The sequence below is a fragment of the Periplaneta americana genome, chromosome 1, assembly GCF_040183065.1.
Source record: "Periplaneta americana isolate PAMFEO1 chromosome 1, P.americana_PAMFEO1_priV1, whole genome shotgun sequence".
Taxonomy (NCBI): domain Eukaryota; kingdom Metazoa; phylum Arthropoda; class Insecta; order Blattodea; family Blattidae; genus Periplaneta; species Periplaneta americana.
The window spans coordinates 125,096,781-125,121,918 of record NC_091117.1 but is presented as its reverse complement, the minus strand read 5'-3'; the positions used below and the strand labels follow the sequence as shown (position 1 = coordinate 125,121,918).

The window sequence follows — 25,138 nt, the reverse complement described above, 5'->3', positions numbered from 1 at the left end:
TATTCAACTTCATACTGTTCATACTCAACCATAATGGCAACAACTAGGACTTTAAGCCTAAACCTTAGAAGACGTACCTATTAACAGTTCAAAACAGTTTCAATTTTAGACATCGATTAAAGTTACAATGATCAAGAAACAATGTAAACGAAATTTTTGCATATATTTTATTTACCTGTCTTCTGGAGCACTAGATGAGGCAACAGTAATGGTACTCATAACTGACTGTAAAGGAGCATTGTTTGCAACAGCTGCTGCTGCATAAACAGCTGCCATTTGCAGATCATTAGTGACATTACGTCGCCCATGACCATGCCCACCTCTTGGACTGGCTGGACAAGAATTAGCAGCACTGAAATGAAACAACATTGTACCTTACGAAAAGAAACGAAAAAATTACATTTCTTCATTCTTGCTTACATTCTTTTAACATATATCGCTATAGAACTGTTAAGTTATTTAAAGAAACAACTACCATGAACAGGGGTAACTTTGGCCCAACAGAGATTAGGCCTACATATTTGAATTGTTATAATTCTCACAAAATACTGGCAGGAGCTGCCATCTACACTAAATTTAAAGCTACTAAAATTTACCACAATTTGTGGGAGATATAAAAAAGCAAATATATATTCTCTAATGGGTTAAAGTTAACCTTAATGGGCCAATATTACCCCCCGTGATAATACTACACTGTGTTAATGTTAAAATGAGTTAGTATTTTACCTCAAATTACTAGTTTTGATGTGTTCTGCAACAACTTTTGAATTCTAGTGAAGACCAGAACTATCTTCTGGTTTCTTGTTGTCTTGATAGGATGTGTTCATGATTGGTAATGTTGTACTGATACAGAATATGATGCAGACATATCGAAACTAGTAAATTAAGGTAAAAAATACTAACACAGTTTAACACAAACACAGTAAAATAGTTGTCTGTTTAAATAACTAAACAGTTCTACAGTGAATTATATTTCTAGTCTGTATGGAAATCAGTGTGACACAAAATATTGAGGATAGAATTTATGTTGCACATCAAAAGATAATATATTTTGTGAACTTACGACTTAACAGACAATAAAGGAAGTTGAGTGTTCACAACTAATAAAATAGCAACATATTGATACTGGTAAAGACTATGTAGCAAAATTAACTCACAAAAATGTATACTATAATGAAACATATTAATACTGCAGTAAAAAAATATAAATAAATGGTGTCACGAAAGTGCAACATATTTCTCATTATACGTTTAACGCATTTTGCAACCATTCAGTTCCTTCATTATGTTACGATATATATTACCATTTATTGTTTATTTTCTTGAACAATTACTCAAAAGGCCTACCTATATATACAAAACATAATGATGTGCACCTAAATGAGATTATTACTTTTGTTTTCTGAATTACATAATCCATAATCCCAAAATTAAGAAATCCGACTTCATTTATAGAGTGTGAGCCAAAGTCACATTACCCCCCCCCCCCCATGGATATGAATATCACTGTTTACTGTGGTCTGTTTTCATTGCAGATTGTGATATATGTATGAACCAGGATCGATGAGTCAATGTATATGTGTAATAAGCGCACGTGGAGTCATAAGCGACCGCACACAGGAAAATCAATGAGGGACATTCAAAATGATTTCACTGCAAGGTTTAATAGATATGCTCTACAGAACCAGCAATTTTACGGTGGAAGAAAAAGATTTTTGAAAAAGCTTCCATCAAAGCTAGACCCCGCTCAAGATGACCATCAATACAATTGTGCTGATGCTGCCGCATCTGTCGAACATTCATCCAAAAAGTCCGTTCATAAGCTATCACTGGAAATGGGACTTCTGTACTCAACAATACGAAGGGATATGAAAACAGATTTAGTTTGAAGTCATTTATACCATCGTTTGTAAATGAATTAAATGATGATGATATGCTGAAATGATAGGAAACATGTGAACAATTGCTCAATGTCTTTCAAATAATCCCTGCGTGTGGAGAAGTGTTATTCTCGGATGAGTGTGCCATTTGGCGCAGTGCAAAGGCGAGAAACATTTAATTTTGGAGTAAGGAAAATTCCCACTTCTTTGAAGAACTGAAACAGAACTCTCCGCATGTGATGATGTGGGCAACAATGTCTGTTACATCCCTGTTATGATCATATTTTTCTGACAGTTCTGTGAACCACATTACCTATCTACCATGTTACGTGACTAGTTTATCCCTCAAACTGCAAGAGTGAGGACTTCTCAGACAAGTATGGTTCCAGCAAGATGGAACACCAGCACATTATGCAATTGCCATAAGGGAATATCTCAATGAAGTGTTTCTCAACAAATGGATTGGGTGAGGTTCTGCACAGTTGCCAGCACCTCTGCAGTGGCCACCCCGAAGTCCTGACCTGTCATCGTGTGATAATGCATTGTGGGAGTAGGCCTACATCAAACAGAAGGTTGCAAAAAGGACTACAGCACAACTGACGAACTGAAAGAAGCCATTCGGAATGCATTTGCTTCCATCACTCCAGCAAAGCCGAGGAAAATTTCACATCATACTCAAAGACTTAATCCTCTGCCATGATAATGATGGCATATACACAGACACTCTGGAATAACTTGTCCTCATCTGATCATGTCTCCTCCATTGTCCAACTATACAGGTTTAGAAATATTTCACATCCATATGTGCAAACTACATAGGAAGTAATGGGACATTTGGCTCACACTTTACATTTTACAGTTTAAGTATTAGGTTGAGAGGTGGAAAAATTCAAATATCTTGGAGCAACAGTAACAAATATAAATGACACTCGGGAGGAAATTAAACACAGAATAAATATGGGAAATGCCTGTTATTATTCGGTTGAGAAACTTTTCTCATCTAGTCTGCTGTCAAAAAATCTTAAAGTTACAATTTATAAAACAGTTATGTTACCGATTGTTCTGTATGGTTGTGAAACTTGGACTCTCACTTTGAGAGAGGAAGAGAGATTAAGGGTGTTTGAGAATAAGGTTCTTAGGAAAATATTTGGGGCTAAAAGGGATGAAGTTACAGGAGAATGGAGAAAGTTACACAATGCAGAACTGCACGCATTGTTTTCTTCACCTGGCATAATTAGGAACATTAAATCCAGACATTTGAGATGGGCAGGGCATGTAGCATGTATGGGCAAATCCAGAAATATATATAGTTGGGAAACCGGAGGGAAAAAGATCTTTGGGGAGGCCGAGACATAGATAGGAGGATAATGTTAAAATGGATTTGAGGGAGGTGGATATGATGATAGAGACTGGATTAATCTTGCATAGGATAGGGACCAATGGCAGGCTTATGTTAGGGTGGCAATGAACCTGCGGGTTCCTTAAAAGCCATTTGTAAGTAAGTATTAGGTTGGTGCATAAGTTCATAGAGTTTTTGTTCATCAACAGAACACTGCGTTGCTAGGAGATTATTTATCATTTGTCTTTTATAATTTATTTGGAGTGTTGTGCTTGTAAATATGTCTTGAATTTTACTGATTTGGAGAAAGTTTGTGGTATCTACGGGCTAAAGAAGATGGAGTGTCTAGTGAAAAAAAAAAAACCTACAAGTAATTTGCAGTATAACTAAGAAATCGAATTGTTGCAGCACATAAATTATATAATAAAAATATATAGATGCTGTAATTTTTTCAAATACGCAAAGCTGTAGAGAATTTTGGGAATATTTTCCGTGCTGTTAATGCACTTAACATGTCAATAGTTCATGATATAGTATTGTATCATCATTGCACCCCCAAAATTTAAATAGGTTTTTCAAGAGGAAAAAAAGAACATTTAATTTATTATTCCCAGTGTTCTGCCCAAGGGCAGATTTTCCACTGCAACCCTGGCATTCTTCAATCTTTCCTATCTTCTGCCTTCCTCTTAGTCTCCACATTTTTCCTTTCTCCAGAAAAATCTGTTTAAACGCACATAGTGGATTTTGGAGGCGCAGAAAAGATATGATGTTGTGGCAACTGCGCTGGAAAGTTCTCGCTGTCTCAGGAGTCGAGCACGCGTCCGGCAGAAGGGAGGACGCGCGGAAAGGAAGGAGACGCGAGAGATGAGGCGAGCTCCGCGGGCGCGGCGCAGGGAAAGGAAACGTGGGCTTCGGCAAGAGCTTGGACCGTGGCGGAGAGAGAGAGAGAGGGAAGGAAAAGCAACTGCATCTGAACAGCGGAGAAATCCGGAGAAGTCTCCAGAAGTGCCATCCTCTCAGCATCCATAGAAATTTCGGGAACAGTACAATGCAGACTGTGTGACCTAATAAATAGAAGGGCAAGTGTGCGGCATAATCATTTTAGTTTAGAACAGCCAGTCGGTTTGTGAAGCAGCCATAAGCGAGCAAGGAAGCCAGCCTTCGAGACTGGAGTTCAACGTGAGGAGGACCGCAACTGTGGCAGCGACCAGGCGAGTGCAGCGTATCCGAAAGTCTTGGGTTCGACTTGACTTGAGTGGTCCGCAAGTCTTGAGTTCGAAGTTCAGTGGACTATCTCCGGAAGTCTTGGGTTCGATATACTGTGAACTTGAGTGAATGAGCTAGAAGAACTAGCGAAGGCAAACGAACTGTGAACTGAGAACTGACAGTTTTGTTTTGTAAATAGTGCTTTGTGAACATTAGTTGAGATTAGGCGTACATTGTTGTTCTCAATAATCCACGTGAATTGTCATTGTCGTCTGTGGAGTGCGATAACGAATACTGTGTTGCTGTGTTAAGTGGAATACCCATTGTTGACGGGAATGTTTAAATTCAGAAATAGAAAGCCATTATTGTTGTAAATAAACGTAACATTATTTTTTTGAACTAAAGTTACAATATTGATTACAGCTGGAAGGTGGGACTAGTCCATGCACATTTAAGTCACTGATATGAACCCATTGCATTGCTATCTCCTAATTTTAAAGCAGGCAAGAATGGCAGGAATATTTTGTGGGGAACCTTCTATTAGAGACATAAATCTACAACATAGGGCCCCTCGCACTACATGTCTTTTGAAGCAAGCAATGCTAAGTATTTTTATTGTTCTTAAAATCCAATGTCCTACGTTACATTTGAACATGTAAACTTTGGATCTGATGCCACACATATTAACCATTACACCACTAAGGATGACCACTCACAGTTCACAGCAAAGTGAACGAATTCTAAATTACAGGATAACAAGACCAGAAATTAAATCCAGACATCACTTGTCTATATCCATGTCTGATTACAGCAGTTGCCGAGAAAATCTCTCGTAGCTACCAATAAGTCAGGGGTTCCCAACCAGTGTGTCGTGTGTCGCACAGCCCCATGGAGTGTGTTGGGAAATTTTGGAATAAAAAATAAATGTTATGCCATCCAGAAAGTCTCTTTACAACGCATTATTATTTACAACGAAATCTTTGATATGGTACATTTTATTTTGAGACAGACTTTACCAATGAAACGTGAACACCTGCAACAATGTTAAATTTAATTTTTCTGCCTGGCGATAATTAGGATGAAAGTGAAACCTGCAACAATGCTTAGTAATTTGTTTACTCTTCTCACTTAGTAATAGAATTTAGAATCGTTAGAACATATTGGTTAGTTTCAGTATGTAGGGTGAGCGGGTGGTAGTGCGACTATTTTATTAAAAATGCTTTATTTAGATTTTATCAAGGACAAATTTATAATTCGAAAAAGACAACCAGAATCAAGTTCTGGGTTAGATGACAGCAGTGCTAATTCAAATGTGAGCGAAAATTTCCTTCAAGTTGCACAAAAACGTACTGCGTTTAGTAAATATAAAGTGATGAATACTTGCAATATGATTTTACGTGGTGTGAAGATGAATATAAACAAAATCCCGAGTGTTTTATATGCGGAAATGTTTTGTCAAATCAGTCAATGGTGCCAAGTAAACTAAAAAAAAAAAAACCATTTAGAAAGTAATCATTCTCATGTAGCTTTCTAGGGGCAAATCAATGATGGGAGTGATAGAGCTTCAAGACGAGCTTCTTATTTTTTAGGACGAAAAGCCAGAGTATGTTAAACTTTTAGAAGATAATTTTTGGTGTGCGAAAGTAGCATATCTTGTCGAAATTTTCGAGACACTTAACTCTAAATATAAGCATGCAACACAAACCAGAAACTATTATTTCAGCCACAAAAAAAAATTCAAGGATTTTACAAAACAACAGAAGTTTTGGGAGTCTTCGGTTATAGCAGGTAAATTATTGCCCTTTTCTTTAGTTGAGGGTTTTGAAAATCAACTTGATGAAAATGAAAAAGAATTCCAGAAGAAGTTAATAGCACAACACCTAAATGTGTTACAAAGTTCCAGCATCTTCTGTTGCATTTTTCATCATGGAACCCAAATATGTACAAATGAATGCCACTTAGACCTTGAAAGTCTTAGTTGGACGAAAAAGAAGTTAAGAACGAACAACACCCATGCAGTGAACAATATCCCATCCGCTATAAAATATTCTACATAGATGTCCACCATCTTTTTTTCCAGAATAAAAGCACTGGTTGTTATTATTAATAAAAACAAATAAAGTGTGTCGTCAGTCAAAAAAGGTTGGAAACCACTGCAATAAGCAATGATCTCTTTTAAATCAGCATAATGTGCTACTAGATTACTAAAACTTTGTCCATATAAGAACGAATTGCAAGCTTGTAGGTCCTGTCCAACAGTGTAGGATATTGCTGTGCATTCACTGATAGTATATCAAAAACCACTTTTCCATTCCATGAAAACGACACAAAGTGTGAAAAGTTATGTGAGAATATATGCTACTTTCTGTTCCTGCTTCCTTGCTGATAAGGTTACATTACTTTTTTCACAGTAGGCCTAATTCAGGTACATCTCTTACTTACAAATGGCTTTTAAGGAACCCGCAGGTTCATTCCCGCCCTCACAAAAGCCTGTCATCGGTCACTATCATGTGCAAGATAAATCCAGTCTCTATCATCATATCCCACCTCCCTCAAATTCATTTTAATATTATCCTCCCATCTACGTCTCGGCCTCCCCAAAAGTCTTTTTCCCTCCAGCCTCCCAACTAGGTAGGCTACATCTCTAAACTCTAAAAAATGTTTGTCTAGTATATGAAGATAATAGGGCCTATACACAATATAACACCAAATATTCTAAGAGAATACAATTTCTCATTTATAGATATTATAAGTTATTTGTCTCAAAGTAATTCATTTAGATCTATTGAAGCCTTAAAATTTTAACTGAAAACTTTATAACATACAAAATTAATTCTATGCAATAAAAAAGACAATGAGACATACTGTAACGTTTATGTTCCTTTATCTGTCACTTCATTTTATGCAATAAAATAATTCAAGAAAAAAAATCATTAGATCCAATTTCAAGTAATGTCATTTGCATTATTTGTTTAAAAAAATACATATTTTTATAAAAAACATATTTTCTGTGTATTATTGCAAGAACTGAATACTAACAAAATCCATTCAACTGCTTAGGAAATAAATTACTGCACTCAGATAACATGCAAAAAAAGCACCTCAGAAAACCCATCTTCATAGAAAGCTCAAAATCGATTTATATGTGCATGTGTTCCGACATAATAATGACATTCACAAACTTTATAATCAACCATCAATTTTAGATGTAATACGGACCAAAAGATTAAATTGAACAGGGCATGTCATATGTATGGATGATTCCAGCAGTGCAAAACATATATATATATATATATATATGAACACCTTTAACAACACAAGGCCACTGGAAAGACCTCGAAGTAGATGGAAAGATGAAATTCAGAAGGAATGCATAGAAATGGGAATTACCAACTGGGAGGAACTAGCAAAAGACAGAACAGAGTGGAAGTATTTTGTGAAATCAACATGGAGTCAACATGTGCCATAATGTCCTTTGAGTGATTGACTGATTGTGTTCCAAAAGAAAAACTCAATAGCAACAGGAATGCTATGTAAAAATAAAGCTCCCAGAGGTAACACAGACACGATGTCCACTTGGTAATGTCCATAAATTATATGTCCAGTACTTGAACGTCCAGGAAATGAGATCCAGATAAAAATGTCCAAATAATAGAATGTTCATAATTTCTGAAGTCCTCAAAAGAAATTGTTAATTATGGGAAGTCCAACAGATAGGTGTAATGTTTATTTTTGAGTAAGACCATTGAGAAACTGTGTTACAGTATTAATATGTATATACCTACATACAAAATACAATATTGTGTGATGTGTAAAAAATTTCTTTACAAATAATATATAATTTTACAAATTCCTTTGCAACTTCACATATTCATAAAGCTTGAAAGTATAGATAATGCCCTTGAGATAATTTGTTATGTAATCTTCATTTTGGTATGTGTGCAGTAATTCTGATCTATTTGCTCTACTTGTCATAAATTCAGGATGTGTAACTTTTAATGGGATGTCTAACAATTTGGTGGCAACTAACCAGCTGAATAATGGTAATTTCGTCATTCCTTTGGTTTTTCCTAATGAACTCATACATTTTCAAATTGACACGTTGTGTGTAATAATTATTTCACACTTAAATCTATTAAGAATGTCAGTTTTGAATGGCATTTGTAATGAGTTGTTGACTTGCCAAAACTTGTAGGAATGATGGTGGTAACAAAAATGTTGGTAATATTATAGGGGTTTGCCTTTCTTCTAATGAACTAGAACTATTTCGTACCTCAGAATTAATATTTTAAGAATTCAGTGCTTACCAGAATTTCATATTAACTTTTCATGATTTCTTAGAACAAATTATGATGAATGAGCTTCAGAATAATGGACATGCACAAGAACAGAAATGGATTTGAAGCGAGTGGACCTTAAAAAAGTGGCCATTAAATACATGGCCAAAGTAATGTGTAAACATAAATATGATTGGAAGTTGAGTCTGTGGATAATGTGTCTTGCATATTATTCTCATAGTCACATGGCATAACAATAGGACCAACTTCATAAATTTTAGCTCATGAAAACTATAAAGATCATGCTTCCAGTCATAAACAACTGTTATTATGGACAGTAGCTAGTGACAAGAAACAAGCTTGTGCAAGAAGTTGATTTTGGCAGGTGTTTTTAAAGAGTTATATCATAAATTGAATTATTCTGCATCAGGATTTGTTTCATCCTGTATCATATTTAATTCTGAGTTTACATGGTGGCACAAAAAAAAAATAAGAGGAAATGAAGAAACAATAGAGGAGGAAGCGCATCGTGTTGTGATGGACATGGCATGATGATGCAATGTTGCAATGTTTTGCACTATTGATAAGAGCCTCAATGACACAATCTATAACAGAGTGCAATAAAGCTATTGTTGGAAAACTGCAGGAGTCATTAGAGGAAAGAGATAAACCGGAAAATTACATTCTCAATTGATGAAGAAAACCAACAAATAGGAGCAGTACCAATGTCAGCAGTGTCTTCTTATCTTCAGTATGAAGAAGGAAGTAGGTAAAGAACACCGATAAAATTGCAATCAAAGTAGTTGGTGTAAAGTTTGCGACGGCTAACATCGATGGGAGTCATGTGGATGTTAAGAGGGACAAACCACAGCCAGTAGTAATTGTTAAGTTTACAAGCCACTGGAAGTGAGGTCTTATAAAACAAGAAACCTTGAATACAGATGTCACAGTTTGGGAAGATCTCACAAAGATCCGATATACACTGTTGATGGACTGCATTGCAAAATATAGTGTTGGAAATTTGTGTATCAGAGATGAGGTCATTATGAAGTGAAAATAAAGGTGACCTGTGAAGATAATGTTCCAAGACACTAGAGTGTGTGTATGCGTGTGCTTTTGCTTATTTAGTAATTATGTAAGTAAAGTATAAAAATTAGGTACAATTAGTTTAAAATTTCTTTGCTTTATTTTGTCTACTTTTGATGATTTTTGCTCTCTTGTAAACTACATAATATTAGTTTTTAACTTTAAATTATGTATACTCTTATGGCCAGTTTCATCGACAAATGTTTAATAGTAGCTTAATGGATTGTTAGTAATTTAACAAATTGTTAAAAAGAATGTATTTCACCAACATCTGTTAAGGTTTTGTGAAGTAACGGATTGTTACATATTGACTTATGAGAATCTGGATGCCTTGACACTATTTCTGCTTTCAGAACACTGTCTTCTGCTTAGATTGGTGTTACTATTTTGTTTGTATCATGTTCAAAATGTGTGTCGGGAGAATCTTTGGTGAGCTTTGTATAGATTAGCTGTGTAACAAAAGGGAAAATAGAAATGGATAGAGAAAGAATGTTTGTTGTAGTAATTACAGTGAGTTTGAGAAATAGCAATAAAATTGTCTTAATTCACAAATAAAATAACATATTGAAAATAAGAGAAAGGAGAGCATTTTTGTGAAGGAGAAAAAGAAAGCATGGAAACATGCAGCAGATGCTTCTAATAGTCAAATAAACGTAACAAGGTGAACTGTAGAGCAGTTAAAATTATTTTATGGTAATATGAAAAGACATGCAGAAAAAAAAAACTAAAGGAATTGAGAAACTCTAACATTTTCAAAACTGGATGAGGAATTGCTCTAATTTCTATGGATAATACCAATTCAAAAATGTCGACAATGATTCAGCAACAAATTGAACAGTTGTCAAGTCAATATGATTGCAATGCTGAATATGACAGCAAGTACCAGTATTCATTAATGAGCACTTTAAAACAAATTGTAGTTTACATTTTATTTCACTGTCGAATGGATTATGCTTGACTGTAGCAGTAGATCTGCAAAAAAATAAATGTAAATGTAATCAGTTTTCTATAACACTGTATAGAAAATTAATTACTTCTGCACATTCACTTTTGGTTAAATCACTCTTTTCAAGTGAAAACATTATTAGCAGTGCCAATATCCCAATAGTTCTTGCTGAGGAAGAGCTTACGTTACAATAATTTACAATGAAAATGAAAATACAGAATCAGTAGGTCTACTAAATGTACGCAGAACAATATTTAAATGAATATCTGTTGCATAGGTAATAATGTAGTTTCTTTTTGTTGGATATATAACCTCACTTTAGTCTCTTGTAATACATTGAAAGTCCGTTGCTGTGGAATAACAGTTAGCCTTCCTGACTGTGAAACAAGTGGGCCCGGGTTCAAATCCTAGATGGGACAAGTTACCTGGTTAGTTTTTTTTCCGAGGTTTTCCCTCAACCACTTGAAGCAGAATTGCTGGGCAACTTTCGGCATTGGACCTCGGACTCATTTCGCCTTCATTCCATTAATCATCTTCATTAGTTATAGGTTAACCAAGAGGACATGGTGGATGTGGTTCCAGGATTCACCTACAGATGGCATGTCTGTGGAAGCTGCACATATCCCAGAGATGCTGCAGGGGCTTCAATTAGCTAACTGCAGCAGACAGGGGGAGTGTAGCTCCCTCAGATAGATGGTACCTTGGTGAGTCATGGAATCGACGGCGGCATATCTCTCTGGTTAAGGATGATGCCATCGATCTGAAGAGGCAGCACAGGAACATCACAGGGAAGCAGAGAAGCATTCCTGCTCACATGGACTCTGTCAGACCTGGATGCTGTGGCCAAATCGATAAGATGGCACCAGACAGTGAATCACGTGCTTGATGAGCAGTCCTAAGGACTTCAAAATCATCCCAATATGAGGAGGTTGACAATAAGTCTAAGGCTGCAGTGCTTGTCTGTGGGCCCTCCACCAAAGAGGTGGGGGGGGGGGGGAAATACCTTGAAAAAAACCAGTCTTCGAGAGTCTGTATCTCTCCAGAAATTTCCCTTTGATAAAATTAAGTAATTTCTTTGTGGTATAGCTCTACGTCCTCCTCCTTCCTCTTCAGCATTCAAGTAATCGTAATACAATAATTGCATTTCGCCTGCCAGCCATGTTAATGACTTGTTAAAATTTAACAGATGGAGGATGGGCATTAAACAGAAGTATTAACAAACCCTAGTCTTAACATATGTTGATGAAACAGACATTTTGTTAAATCTTCTGTTAAAATGGCCCTAACAGACCGTTAAGGTTTAACAGATGTTGATGAAGCTGGCCATTAGTGTCAGTATTTCTTTTCATCTTTATTCATTTAAATTTAAATTAATTTAATTTTCATCTAAGTTATTTAATTAACAAACAATCTACACTTCTTGCAACTTCATATTGCATAGGTCTACATATATAACATACACTGTTTCTTTCTTTTTTTAAGTTGGATATCTTGATTCTCGACAGAAGTAAAACAAACTGACTCTGACAGAACACAATATAATGACCTTCACTCACCTCCTTTCTCTGTACTTGCTAACTACAATCATCTCCTTCACCCTAAAGCAGCAGTTCCCAAAGTGTGCTCCGAAGGGGCTCCGCAAGTTATTCTCAGGGGCTCCGTCTGCGGCAGTTATGAAGATGACAAAAATTGTTGCTTCCATCTACCCTCTAAAGGGAAAAACGCAAACGAAAAGTACTTTCTCAGAAAGTAGTTTTTTGTTCTTCTTGCTAGATGGAAGCAGCATAATAGACCTACTCGTCACTGGAACTATCTCGATATTTCTTGCTTGCCAAGTACTCGACGATTCTCAAAATTTCTTTTATGTTTTATATAATGGGCAGGCAGCATTTGTCATTCGTGGTACATGGAATCTACAATCTATTAACTGTTAAGTTGCCTGTAAAAATGTATATATATATATATAATATACACACACCTGCATGTTAATTTGATTTACTTCTTTGTTGCTGAAGTGTTAGCTAAACTTTCTCTGAAATGGAACTGTGGCTTAAGACGGACTCCCTAAGACCTGAGCGTCATCAACCAGTGCTCAGTCAAAGGCGTATAACAGCTGTAACCTTAGTTTCGAAGAAGATAGTGCGAATTCCTTGGGAATAAGTTCAGAATATGCTGCACATGATCCTACTTCAGAGTATTCGATGCTTAATGTAGAAGTACCTAAAGGAAATAAAAAACGAAAATATTGTGATTCATATTTGGACATGGGATTCACTGAATTTGCTGATGGACGTCCACAGTGTCTGATATGTAACAAAGTTTTGCCCAATAGTTCTATGTTCCCTGCCAAGCTTAGACGACATTTCGAAACTCATCCTGACTTCACAAATAAAACTGCAGATTACTTCAAAAGAAAAAGTGATGAACTTCATGCAGTCCAGACAACATTTTTATCTCATGTAAAGACAAATAACGAGAAAGCACTGAAAGCTTCGTACTTGGTTAGTCATGACCTGGCTCTTGCTGGTAAACCTCACACCCTTGCTGAAACTCTTATAAAACCACTATTAGTAAAGGTAGTGGAGTGCATGGTGGACGAAAAAACTGCTTGATCTCCAGTGTGCCCTTATCAAATAACACTGTGCGTAATCGAATCCAGAATCTATCAAACGATGTTAAAATACCATGATTTCTCGTATCAGTCAAACCAAATTTTTGTTACAACTTGACGAATCCACGGACGTTGCCGGATTAGCTGTGTTAATGACGTTTGTGCGGTACGAATTTTCAGGTTCTTTTCATGAAGGTATTTTGTTCTGCAAGCCATTGGCATCCTCTACAAGTGGTACTGAAATTTTTTCCCTGATAGATGTCTTCTTCACTGAAAACTCGATACCGTAGGACAATTGCATTGACGTGTGCACAGATGGCGCAAAGGCCATGGTGGGTCCTGTTGCTGGTGCTGTTACAAGGATCAAGAAAGTTTCAAAGAACTCCACAAGTAGTCATTGTGTACTACACCAACACGCACTCGCAACGATGAAAATGCCAGTGTTATTAAAGCAGGTACTAGGCAACGCCGTAAAATTTATCAACTTTGTTAAGACACGAATTTTGCAGTGTAGGCTACTCAAAATCCTGTGTGAGGATATGGGAACTATACACCAGTCATTGTTATTACACACAGAAGTGCGATGGTTGTCACGTGGTAAAGCGTTGTCCCGTTTGCTTGAACTTCGAACGGAAGTTTCTTCACTTTCGATTGACCAACACAGTTTGTTAGCAGATTATTTGAATGATCAGGAATGGTTGTGCAAATTATGTTACTCGGAAGACATTTTTTTTTTTTTTTTAAATGAACGAATTCAGCATATGCATACAAGGGAAACAGAAGACTATATTCGACACTAATGACAAAATTGCCACGCTGAAGAAAAAGATAACGTTCTACATGGAAAGCATCAAGAATAAGGATCTGACATGTTTCTTGTTGACTTCAGACTTTATAGAAGAAAATAACATTACAATAAATGACTCATTCATACAAATAATAAAAGAACACCTTGACAATTTGCTTGAAAATATGAATTCATACTTTCCAAGCGAACTCGGGAATCAATTCAAAAGAAATATGAGTGGATTGTAGATCCATTTTCAGTAAAGTCAAAACCATCAGTCCTCACTGCGGCAGAATATGAGGTCCTTATAGACATGGTTTCGGACAGTCACTGTCAGGCATCATTTAAAAGCAAACTACTTCCCGAATTTGGGCCCAATTAGAGGAGGATTTTCCAATATTAAGTTCAAAAGCTAAATTGCTCTTACTGCCTTTTGGTACTACGTACCTTTGTGAAACTGCCTTTTCGAGGTACAGTACACAGCTACAAAAACAAAATATCGAGCTCGTTTGGACGCAGAAGACGATATGCGTCTTCAACTAACTTCTGTGACACCGGACATTGACAAACTCTGCCGCAAGAAAGAGGCACATTCTTCACATTAACTCTGAGTGTAGATGTAACATTGTAACTTTTTTTAAATATCTGAACTAGTTGTTGTATTATTGTGTAAATTTAAATACTATTGCCTCCAGTTCTTTTTTACCATTGTTTTCTTTATTAATATACGAGTAATACCATACCCTGTTATCCTTATTTCCATATACGTATGTGTGTAATATGCTTCATAGAACATAGACACACCTAAACACTTAGCATTTCTTCGGGCTCCAAGGGAAACTTTTGTTTCAAAATGGCTCTGTGGCTGAAAAAGTTTGGGAACCGCTGCCCTATAAAGCATTCAACATTTTAAGACCAGCTTTTCCAAGAATTCTTTCTCCTTTCATGTAGCCCATATTAATTTCCTTCGTGGTAGTTCAGTTTCTCCCAGAAAGTGTGAATCACCATGATGAAACATGAACACTCAAACATCACTTGCATATTATTCTCATAGTCTAAAGTGAGGTTATATTATCCAACAGAAAGAAACTACCATTATTACCGATGCAACAGCTACTCATAAATATTGTTTATAAGACATTCTGCGTACATTTGGTACTGATTCTATATTTTTATTTTCATTGTAAATTATTATAATGTAAGCTCTTACTCAACAAGAATTACTGGGATATCGGCACTCTAATAATGTTTTCACTTAAGAGTAATTTAACCGAAAGTGAAAGTAATTAATTTTCTATACAGTGTTATAAAAAACTGATTACATTTATATTTATTTCTTGTAGCCCACTGCTACAGTCAAGCATAGTCCATTTGACAGTGTAATAAATGTAAACTACAATTTGTTTTAAAGTGCTCATGAATACCGGTACTTGCCATCATATTCAGCACTGCAATCATATTGACTTGCAAGCCTCCATAAAGAAATTTAAATTATGGTTTATTTAACAATGCTCGTAACTGCTGAGATTATATCAGCATTGCCGGTGTGCTGGAATTTTGTCCTGCGTAAGTTCTTTTACATGACACTAAAGCTAGTGACATGAGCCTGTCGCATTTAAGCACTATACCAACTGCGCCACTCAGGGCGACTCTGTAAAGAATATTCCTGTTAAATGCCCATACACTCATCAAAGAGTTCAACTATTTAGAACAATAGCACCTAACATTCCACTTCCACCAGCACCCATCTTAACATGATGGAGAACATGGCTTGATATGGCTTTATAATAATGCTCAGCAACAAAACAAGCAGTTAAAGAGGTGGTTAATTACTTACTCTCAGGTAATGCTGCATTCATTGAGATAGGTCAATATATATCAGCAACAATGAATTGGAAGAGAATCTTCTATTTACATCTGATAATTTTTCCAGTTTATCAAGCGCAATCATGTCACTGGCAAAATCTAATCTGAGTTCTGTTGTGCAGTATAGGGCAAAAAGTGAAGAAAAAGTGTTTAACATTATTTTTAAAAATCCTAGTTGTCTGATACTCGAGACATTCTCGAAGGAAAATCCTCCTTCATACAGCAATTTATTAACATAATTTAAGTATGCCCAAATATTTGTGATGTGGAAAGAAGTTTCCACGGTATAAAAGTATCATTAGGGACAACAGATGCAGTTCCAACATACATCTGTTGTAAACTGTAACTATTCGCTGATTTAGACAATGGCACTACCTCTGCTTCAAATTCTAAAGAATAATGTACATTCATGCTCATTAGCATTCGTACTGTTATAGGAAATGTAATTTCTCTTCATTTATTAGTGCATTTTTTGGCATATTTTTCACTTTTTAAGAGCATAATTACATGCGTACAGACCAATTATTTAGTCCTGACAGCTCAGCGACGCGAAAAAGGGGAAGTAATAGGAGGAGTGGGGAGAGTTCCAGAATAGAGATAAGAGCGAGCGGTCGGTAAAGGAATGCAGTACAGCTTAACTGTACTGGAAACATACCACTCTACCACACGCATGACATCCGATCACTCCAAAGGCAAGCAAGTGAATAACCCAAACACCCCTTGGCATAACTAAATGGACTCGCCTGACCCAGGTGCAGATTGCTGGCGACTGTCAGGCTAAATAATCGTGATGTATTTAGTAGTTTTAGAAGGCATAAACTTCCGGGCCCTAATGATAACATACATTTACACTTACAACATTTAATAGAAAGAAAGGTATCATTTATTATTATTATTATTATTATTATTATTATTATTATTATTATTACTGCTACTAATACTACTACTACTCCACTATTATTATTATTATTATTATTATTATTATTATTATTATTAGGAAAATTTGATTAATTTTACTTTACAAAAGTGTGCAAACATAAAAATAGGCCTATTACTCTTCGCATTTGATATATCAGACCAAATGGTATCAAATGAAAGGTTGCGTATAAGAGCAATGTTGAGTTCTAAATACTGTTTAAATACTGGTACCTCAACAACAGAAGATTATGATGGTAGAAGTGAAGCACTAGGCATGTCACTAACAGTTTTGGACTATATGCTGCAGTGTATGGCACTGAAGGCATGCACAAAGCACATATGAACACACAACACACACATTATTGAAAATGCTCTCAGCTGGCCAATATGAAATAGTGTGTATGACTGATATGACAAAGATGCTGAATTATAGTTGATTTATTCAACTTAACTATAATTAAAGGCACAACATAACACACATAAGAACAAAATGTTTTCTAGTGAATATATACTCGTAGCTTTCAGGTGTCTGAATTAAGGGGCTTTTAACCAGTTAAGCCCTGTTTTATAAATACGGTTAATCTAATGATTATGTTAAACCTAAGTTAAACCTAACCACGAGTTTAACTCAATGTGCCATATTACAGAGTCTCGGTTAAGTTAAACCATAGTGGAATATGATTGGTATTACTGCTAGCAAAGAAAAGAAGAACATCACAACTGTTTAATCATATTATTGATTTAAAATAGTCGATGCTCGTGAAGAATCTTCATTAAGAAACATCTTTGTTCTTCAATATCAAAAAGAGTATCATAAAAAACCTAAAGAGGACCAATACCGCGTACTTCAGTGTGCTTGTCAGACTTAACCTCAAATAGTTTAATGCTGGCTACCAACGTTATACTCCCAAACACAATGCAATCAAACTAAACCTTGCATGACCATCCGCGACATAACTCCATACAGTATCAATTGATAATGAAATAATAATATTAGTGTGCATATTTTATGTGTTGTCTAGAATATTTATGAAACAGAATTCAGTCAAACAAAATTATTTTTACGAGTTTAGTAAAATTAGGTAATATTATCAGTGTGTTTATAAATCAGGCCCCATAGTAAATCTTACCAGGAGACTGTCTGCCACACACGATACAATGTGCAATACATTTATAGTAGATTTACAGACACCTCCGAAATCTTTCATCAGTTTCAGTATGTCTACTAGCAGAGGAAAAAATAGCGCAGGCCAACTAGTAACTGATGCAGAGATTCAACAGAATGTTTTCAAAAATAAAAAAGAAATCATTTATCTTTTAAAATAATCTTTAAATTCAAATCCTAAAACACATATTTTTGCACTTTCTCATTTTTCTGTTGCAGTTGTATCCGAGTTTCAATTTTTCGAAACAAGGTTAGGACTATAAGCCTAATTCTGAAGGTTAGGACTGTCTACTTCGAAAACATCTATTCTAAAAAACTTATGTTCATTTATGTATATTTCAAAGTGGTGCACTCTATTTCGAAAAATTCTTGGTCGCTGTGGTCATTCAGTAATATTGATCACTCACATATTGTCACTCAAACATCTGCAATATCCATGTGTATTGCCGGAACCGCCATCTTGCACTATTGAGTCTTGAACTGCAGTTTAAATGGCAGAGAACTGCCGATCAAGTTAAACTCAAGTTTAACTGGTAGTTAAGGTTTATAATACGAAGCAGAACGAAAAACTTCAGTTTAAACTGAACGTAAGGTTTAAATGGCATTTATAATACTAGCCATTAAAATCATAAACTGTGATTATACAGTATCGTAGGTTGTGTGTTCACCTACTAACAATGAGAAACAAGTAAGATCACTTCATACTTCTCTATGAGTACCAAGAAAAAATATATAGGCCATAAAAAATACGTAGCCTAGTGACTATCAAAACAACACTCAAATCGAGTAGGGGCATGGGCATAGCCATGAGTTATTGTCCATAAAATTTGCTAATCAAATTTAGGGTTTTCTATAACAAGCGACACTGAAAGTTTTTTGAAAAAAGAAAGTGGAAAAATGATCCAATTTTCAGAGGGATTATAGTTTGGAATGTGAAGAATTCGTATACAACGTCAACTGACTTGAAATATATTAGAAAATAGGTAAAAATTGGAAAGAATTGACCATTGTAGATAACCTGAAAGTGATCATTTAATACGTGAAATAAAGAGGTAGAACACTTTAAATTATAACGTGAAACCCACATTTCACTTCACATAGTATAAGCAAGCCATACAAAAAGCCTAAACTAACCTAACCCAAGTGTCACAGATTCGTATATTGCAAGGCATACCAAAAAACTAAACTAACTAACCTAACTTGACACAGATTCATATATAGGCTACAAGGCATATGAAGAGCCTAATCTGCCACAGATTCCAGCACAGAAAAATTCAAGTTGGAAGTTTCAATGTCGCATGCTACAGAAAAGCCAACATTTATTTAAACTCAATATACTATACTGTTATTCCCATATTCAACTATCTTTAACACATGTCCAGTATGGCTCGCCGAAGTGGTATACAACTAGAAAATGGGTCACAGTCCTGTCATCTATCTGCAATATGCAGAACCTGAATCACGTAAAGTGAAGTGGGTAGGCACTGGATACATACATACATACATACATACATACTATCTTAACACACAATAATTCATATAACTTCGAACAGTCAAACTCAGACCATTAGAACTTAGTTCCATGGTAGGCCTATTATCTTTTCAACAACTTGAATCTCAATGGAATTAAACTATAATGTCCTAAGATATAAATTATAAAACAATACAGCATTTCTGTAACTTAACTTAAAGGAGTTTGACTACTACACAGATTTTTAAATAAGGACTGTTAATTATAGGGTAGTTTTATAAGATGAAGACAGTGTTTTGTTTTTTATTTGTCGGAAATGATGGGAACATGTTTTTTGTGTATTACAAAATTTACTATGATTTATACGGTTGAATTCAGCAGGCTTTGTGGTGATTGGTGACTCGGTTTGAGTGGGGGTTGTTGTGTGGGGAGTTCGATGGACTGCAGTATTGGAGGATTTGCCTTTTGTCTTGACTGTGTTGCCAACAGTACGATCTGGATCATACAAATGCAATAATTTGGTATGATGTACGATCGTACAATCCAACCCACGGATAGTACGCAAAATATACGATCCTGTCGACAAAGAGGATAAAACATATCAAAGAGAGAGGATTTTAAACATTTATTGCAATTAACGACATTTGAAATTTTATATATATATATATATATACACATTTCTGTAGTATTAGGGGAATATTTCACTTATACACTTAAAGTATTTATGCACGTAGGACTTCTGCGTTACAACTACTGTACAGTCAACTGTCGCAAAACATATTTCTATAACATTGCTCGCCAATGTCTCCAGGTCCAGGCAACATGGCAGCTTGAACTTGGTAAACATTATTAATTATGGCGACAAGAATTTACGTAGTGTCCATTACTTGTGACTATTCAAAATTGATGCTGACAAATATTCCTTTGTTTATTTCCAAATATCTCAAAGGAATGGTCTCTCCAATCCTCTCAATAGTCTAAATATAATTACTGTTACCACGTAAGCATGTAATAACTAATAAGTTGTTTATAATGTTTTAAGAACCCCATAACAGAAAAAGGAAATAAACATATTCAATATATGGGCCTATTTTGTGCATACTGTCATAGTAGTTGCTTGTGCCAGTCATGTTTCGTGGTAGTGCACAGGCTGTAAGAAATCAGGTGTCATTGTGAAATGTTCTGACGTGAAATAGTGGCAGTGGAATCGAAAGATAGTGATAGTGGTCCTAGTAGGTCCTACTCCCAAAAATCTACATCCAATGTACTTAAATATACAGGACGGAAATAAATTGTAGAAAATTATGGTAAACAATTCCTAAATTTAAAGCTTGGTTTTGCTCAGATTAAAGGACTAGATGTAGGTTCTGGCTCTTCTGTTCCTGCTGTTGTTGATCCTTCTGAGGATCCTCCCAAGGTAAGGAGACAACGAAGTGTTTAAAAATCATTTTATATGCTGATATTTAATTTTTAACAATTATTTCCTTGCAAGAATAAAAAAGCATTAGATAAAAAACTGTCGAGGGAGTTTAGATAAAATAATCAAAATACGCATATTTTCTATGATGTGCACAATCCTCCAATCAAAGTAGGCCTACGATAATTTGGAACCAATTGTGCAATCCAGCCAAGCCTCAGGGTTGGCAACGGTGGTCTCAACTTCAATCGAAGTGGATCATGTCTTGTGCAAGGGATGTAGACCGTGTGAGGTAGAGTTTATTAGATTGAGAGAAGAAGAACTGCGTGAGTTCTTAATTAATCATGGTGTCGATCAATTGGAGTATTGAAGGATCTGTGTTTTGTGTGGATGACTTCGATCGAAGTGGATCGTGTCTTGTGCACGGGATGTAAAACGAGTGAGGTAGAGTTTATTAGATTGTGGGAAGAAAAACTGTGCGAGTTCTTAATTAATCATGATGTGTTATCTGATAGTTGTGCGTGTGGCATTTGTGGAGATATTTTGGAAGCAGATTGGAAGAGGAAGTGTTTTGGATGCCAAAGAATGGTTAGTGGTTTGAATAGGGGGTTGTCATTGATTGCTGGGCAATGGAATTCAATTGATCGATCGATTGCAGTATTCGAGGCTGTCTTTTGTTTTTTTGATTTGGATCTTGGCTGACAGTGGATGGACGTCTGATCCAGTGGCAGCATGGTTGTACATCTTGCATATACGAAGGTTAGGTTTGGTTAGTTTAGGTTTTTACTAACCAAGTCGTACCAAGAATAATCATGGTTGGTTATCTGATAGTTGTGCGTGTGGGAATAGTGTGGATATTTTGAAAGCAGATTGGAAAACCCTATATTCATCACTTCACGTCTAATTGGTAGATTGCAGAGCTTATTAAATTCGCTGGTAATTATGGATTTTGGGCTATTTTTTCAAACTTTCATTTTAGCCTTATTTTACAATCGAAAAACAATTGTAATACTTTCAATTGTCGGAAATGACCTATAATAACGTGTTCTTAGGTTAGGTTAGTTTAGCCTGTAGTTCATTTCCGACAAATGAAAATATTTCTATCGTTTTTACGAAGGTAAAATACGGCGAAAATGGAAGTTTGGAAAAAATTGTCCAAAAGTAATCACACTCCATAATCACAAACTTAAATGATAAACACAAATTCCATATAAGTTATAATTATCTTTTACATCATTCCAACATACATTTCTGGGTTTTCACTACTGTGCTACAAGTAGGCTTACAGGTTTATATTTGTTTTGCAGTTTAAATTTCGCTACACAGAGTACTGTAAGGATGTTTAGACACGTCATTATAAGTATATTTAATAGTCGATAACATTCATCTTTGTTGGAATGGCAAATTTTTTGAACATCAATTGCCTTCAATATTGTAAAAAGTAAGCCATCAACAACAACTAAACTTACAAATTAAAAAATTAGTGTTTTACATGACAATTTTCAAATGTGTACAAAGTTGGATTGTGAATGATCTAATGAGAAAAAGAACCACAAATATACTAAGCTGCAGAAGGAAGAAACAAAATCAGATGTAGGCCTACAAACAATAGAGAAAATTCTTTTTTTTCGGGAATGCGAGACATGTAATGTTAGAAATAAGTTCTATACCTAATAAGAGCAAATTATTTAAAGCAAATTTTAATTTGCTCACTTTTCATACCTGATAGTGCCTGTAGGTGATGGAAATGGGCTATTGAAGTTAACGTCAGCGTCAGGAATATTAATCCTAAGAGGTGGGAGTGGATCTCTCGATTTCGCTGGTGATGGCTGACGAACAGTTACAGGAGGATCTGCTTCATCCACCAAAGATTGAAACACCAACCTTATGTTCGTACTTGGGAAACGAAATGTACACCTAAAAATAAAATATGTATTCATGTAGAAGGGCATATTAACTATCAAGAAATATATAAATAATATTATATAATGGTTTACAATAACCTATATAAAACATGTAAATCAAAGTTATTGCATGTAAATATAATCTAATATTGACAGCTGGCACTTACTGAAACAATAATTAATCGCTACTTTGCTTTAAAAATAGAATCTTGAATGGTGTACATGTATGTTTAGTAATGACAATACAACAATAATTTGTAAACAACATTTTTCTACTGCCTTTCCTTGGACTGAGATAGGAGGGAGGGGTCAGTCACAGCATGTCTCGTGGCCTTCGAGTTGGTAAACACGCCGTGTTTTAGAACTCGAACTGCCCGACCCACACCGTGTAAGACCCATGTTGTTTACTGTTTCCAAAAACATGCCAGTACTTACGATCTCGGTAATTGTAACGACGGAGCTCCTTTTCTTTGGAAAACGCCATCAACAAAGACACCATTCTTTCCATTACATAACATATAAAAATGAGGGTGATCAAAGAAAATTTCAATATGTTTTCGTGAAATAAAACTAGAGTGTCCCATGTTTACATCGACCTCGCCTCGAGAACTGTTTCTGCCAATGGTAATCCTCTTCTGACGCACCATATATTCGAACTCCCGACCTTCTAGGCGAGCTATCGCAGTTCCCTTGCTTTCTGGACTCCATTGAACCTTCGAAGGACTAGCTGGGGCTGATTTTAGGGCTAAAAGAGCCCATGCATCGCTCTCCTGCGTTCGTGAATGTGCAGACATCACTCGGGGAATATGGCTTCCTGAGAGCCGATGAGGATAGTATGGATGTTTACCCATAATCCAAAACGTGGGTGGCCATTACCACGTGACGATCGAGCTGCGTGTTTCTCGTTTATGCATAGAGAAAGAAATTTGAAGTAGGTTTAGGATCCAATAACCATATCAATTAAGGATATATAAAATGGTTTGAAATGAATTTAAAAATAATAAAATGTTTCATATGTTACAGACAACATAATATAGTAATTATTGGAACTGTATTAAATTATACGAACGAGCTTTATTAAGTCTGAGTAAAAAGCATCTGCAGACAAATCTATTCTATTAGAAAGAATTTCTAAAGGTTCATAATTTAAAAAGGGTACAAATTAAACCACTATACTTTCAGTTTATGTAAATATGAGGTACAAATGTAACATATTTAACATTTTATAGCGATATTTCAATAGAAATTTATATTGGGGTGTAACATCTATGCGTCGCAATTTCCGTGCAAAAGGCCCTAAAGGAACAGGTAATGTAATCATGAAATTACATCAGTCAATTTTAGAACCTCATTAATGCGCCAAATTTTAAGGTTACGTATTGGCACTGTGCAATATAAACATACGACTTTTTAAAACTTTCAAGAGTTCATTATAAGCCTATTTATTATTCCGCCTACTGTGACTTGAGAGCGTTGATGACTTAAATAAAATGTAGGTTAATCTGTTATTAAAGACAAACGTTTTTTGCAACGGAAATGTTTCTTTTTTATTTGAAACGCGCTATAGAAGTGCGCGCGATGCCCTACTGTTACTGTAGGCAACCAGATAACTTGTCTCGGCATAATAAGAATTTGAACCCTGGCATGCTTGTTGCATGGTCAGTCATGCTAACCGTTACAGTACTCCACAGCAACGGACCCTGTATAAACCTACATATTGATGGGAAGGATCGTAATGATAATTCTGTGGTGTTCGGGTAAAAGGGTATGTCATTTTTTTGGAAATTGTGTTCCCAGATGAACACACAAGTTAAATTAAACAAGTGGATGTGCAAAAATCAAAAGAATACTAGCATTTGATGTGTTTTATCTGTGTAGAAAATTATTTGCAATAAGGGTCCAATGTTCAATTTTCATTTATCTCCAAACTCATTTTATGACATCTTCCTTTACCCAAACAACACAGAATTGTTCTTAGGAAACTGACAGCATAGCCTAAAATGATTAATTTTCAAGACAATAGACCTATATTTAGTTAAACCTCGTTCACATAAGTTATTCGAAATCGGTGTACCAGTACCATACATTAGCCTATACAATGTTACGATTCTCTGAATCGTATTTAGGGGGCCTAATATGTCTTCGTTCAAAATGTGGAGAAAAATGTAGTGCAGCAAGAATATGCTTATATCGGTACATTTTTACGGGAATAGGCGTTTTAAGCATAGGAGGAGACAGAACGATTTCGCTGGGGACGGGAGAACA

General features: G+C 35.6%; 1 protein-coding gene across 2 annotated transcripts in view; it reads right to left on the bottom strand.

Annotated features, from left to right (window-relative positions):
* The window catches only part of FoxK (forkhead box K), a 96,260-nt gene extending 72,550 nt beyond the window's left edge, over positions 1–23,710 (bottom strand). The window contains exons 1-3 of one of the 2 annotated variants that reach the window (XM_069827057.1): positions 23,309–23,710; positions 22,692–22,886; positions 176–352 (exon numbers count right to left, since the gene is read on the bottom strand). In XM_069827057.1, coding sequence (XP_069683158.1) covers positions 176–352; positions 22,692–22,886; positions 23,309–23,667 — 731 coding nt within the window. In that variant the 5' untranslated portion in view covers positions 23,668–23,710. The remainder of the gene's footprint in view (positions 1–175; positions 353–22,691; positions 22,887–23,308) is intronic. The other variant, XM_069827049.1, reaches the window with a different exon arrangement.
* Between the last annotated feature and the right edge of the window lie 1,428 nt (positions 23,711–25,138).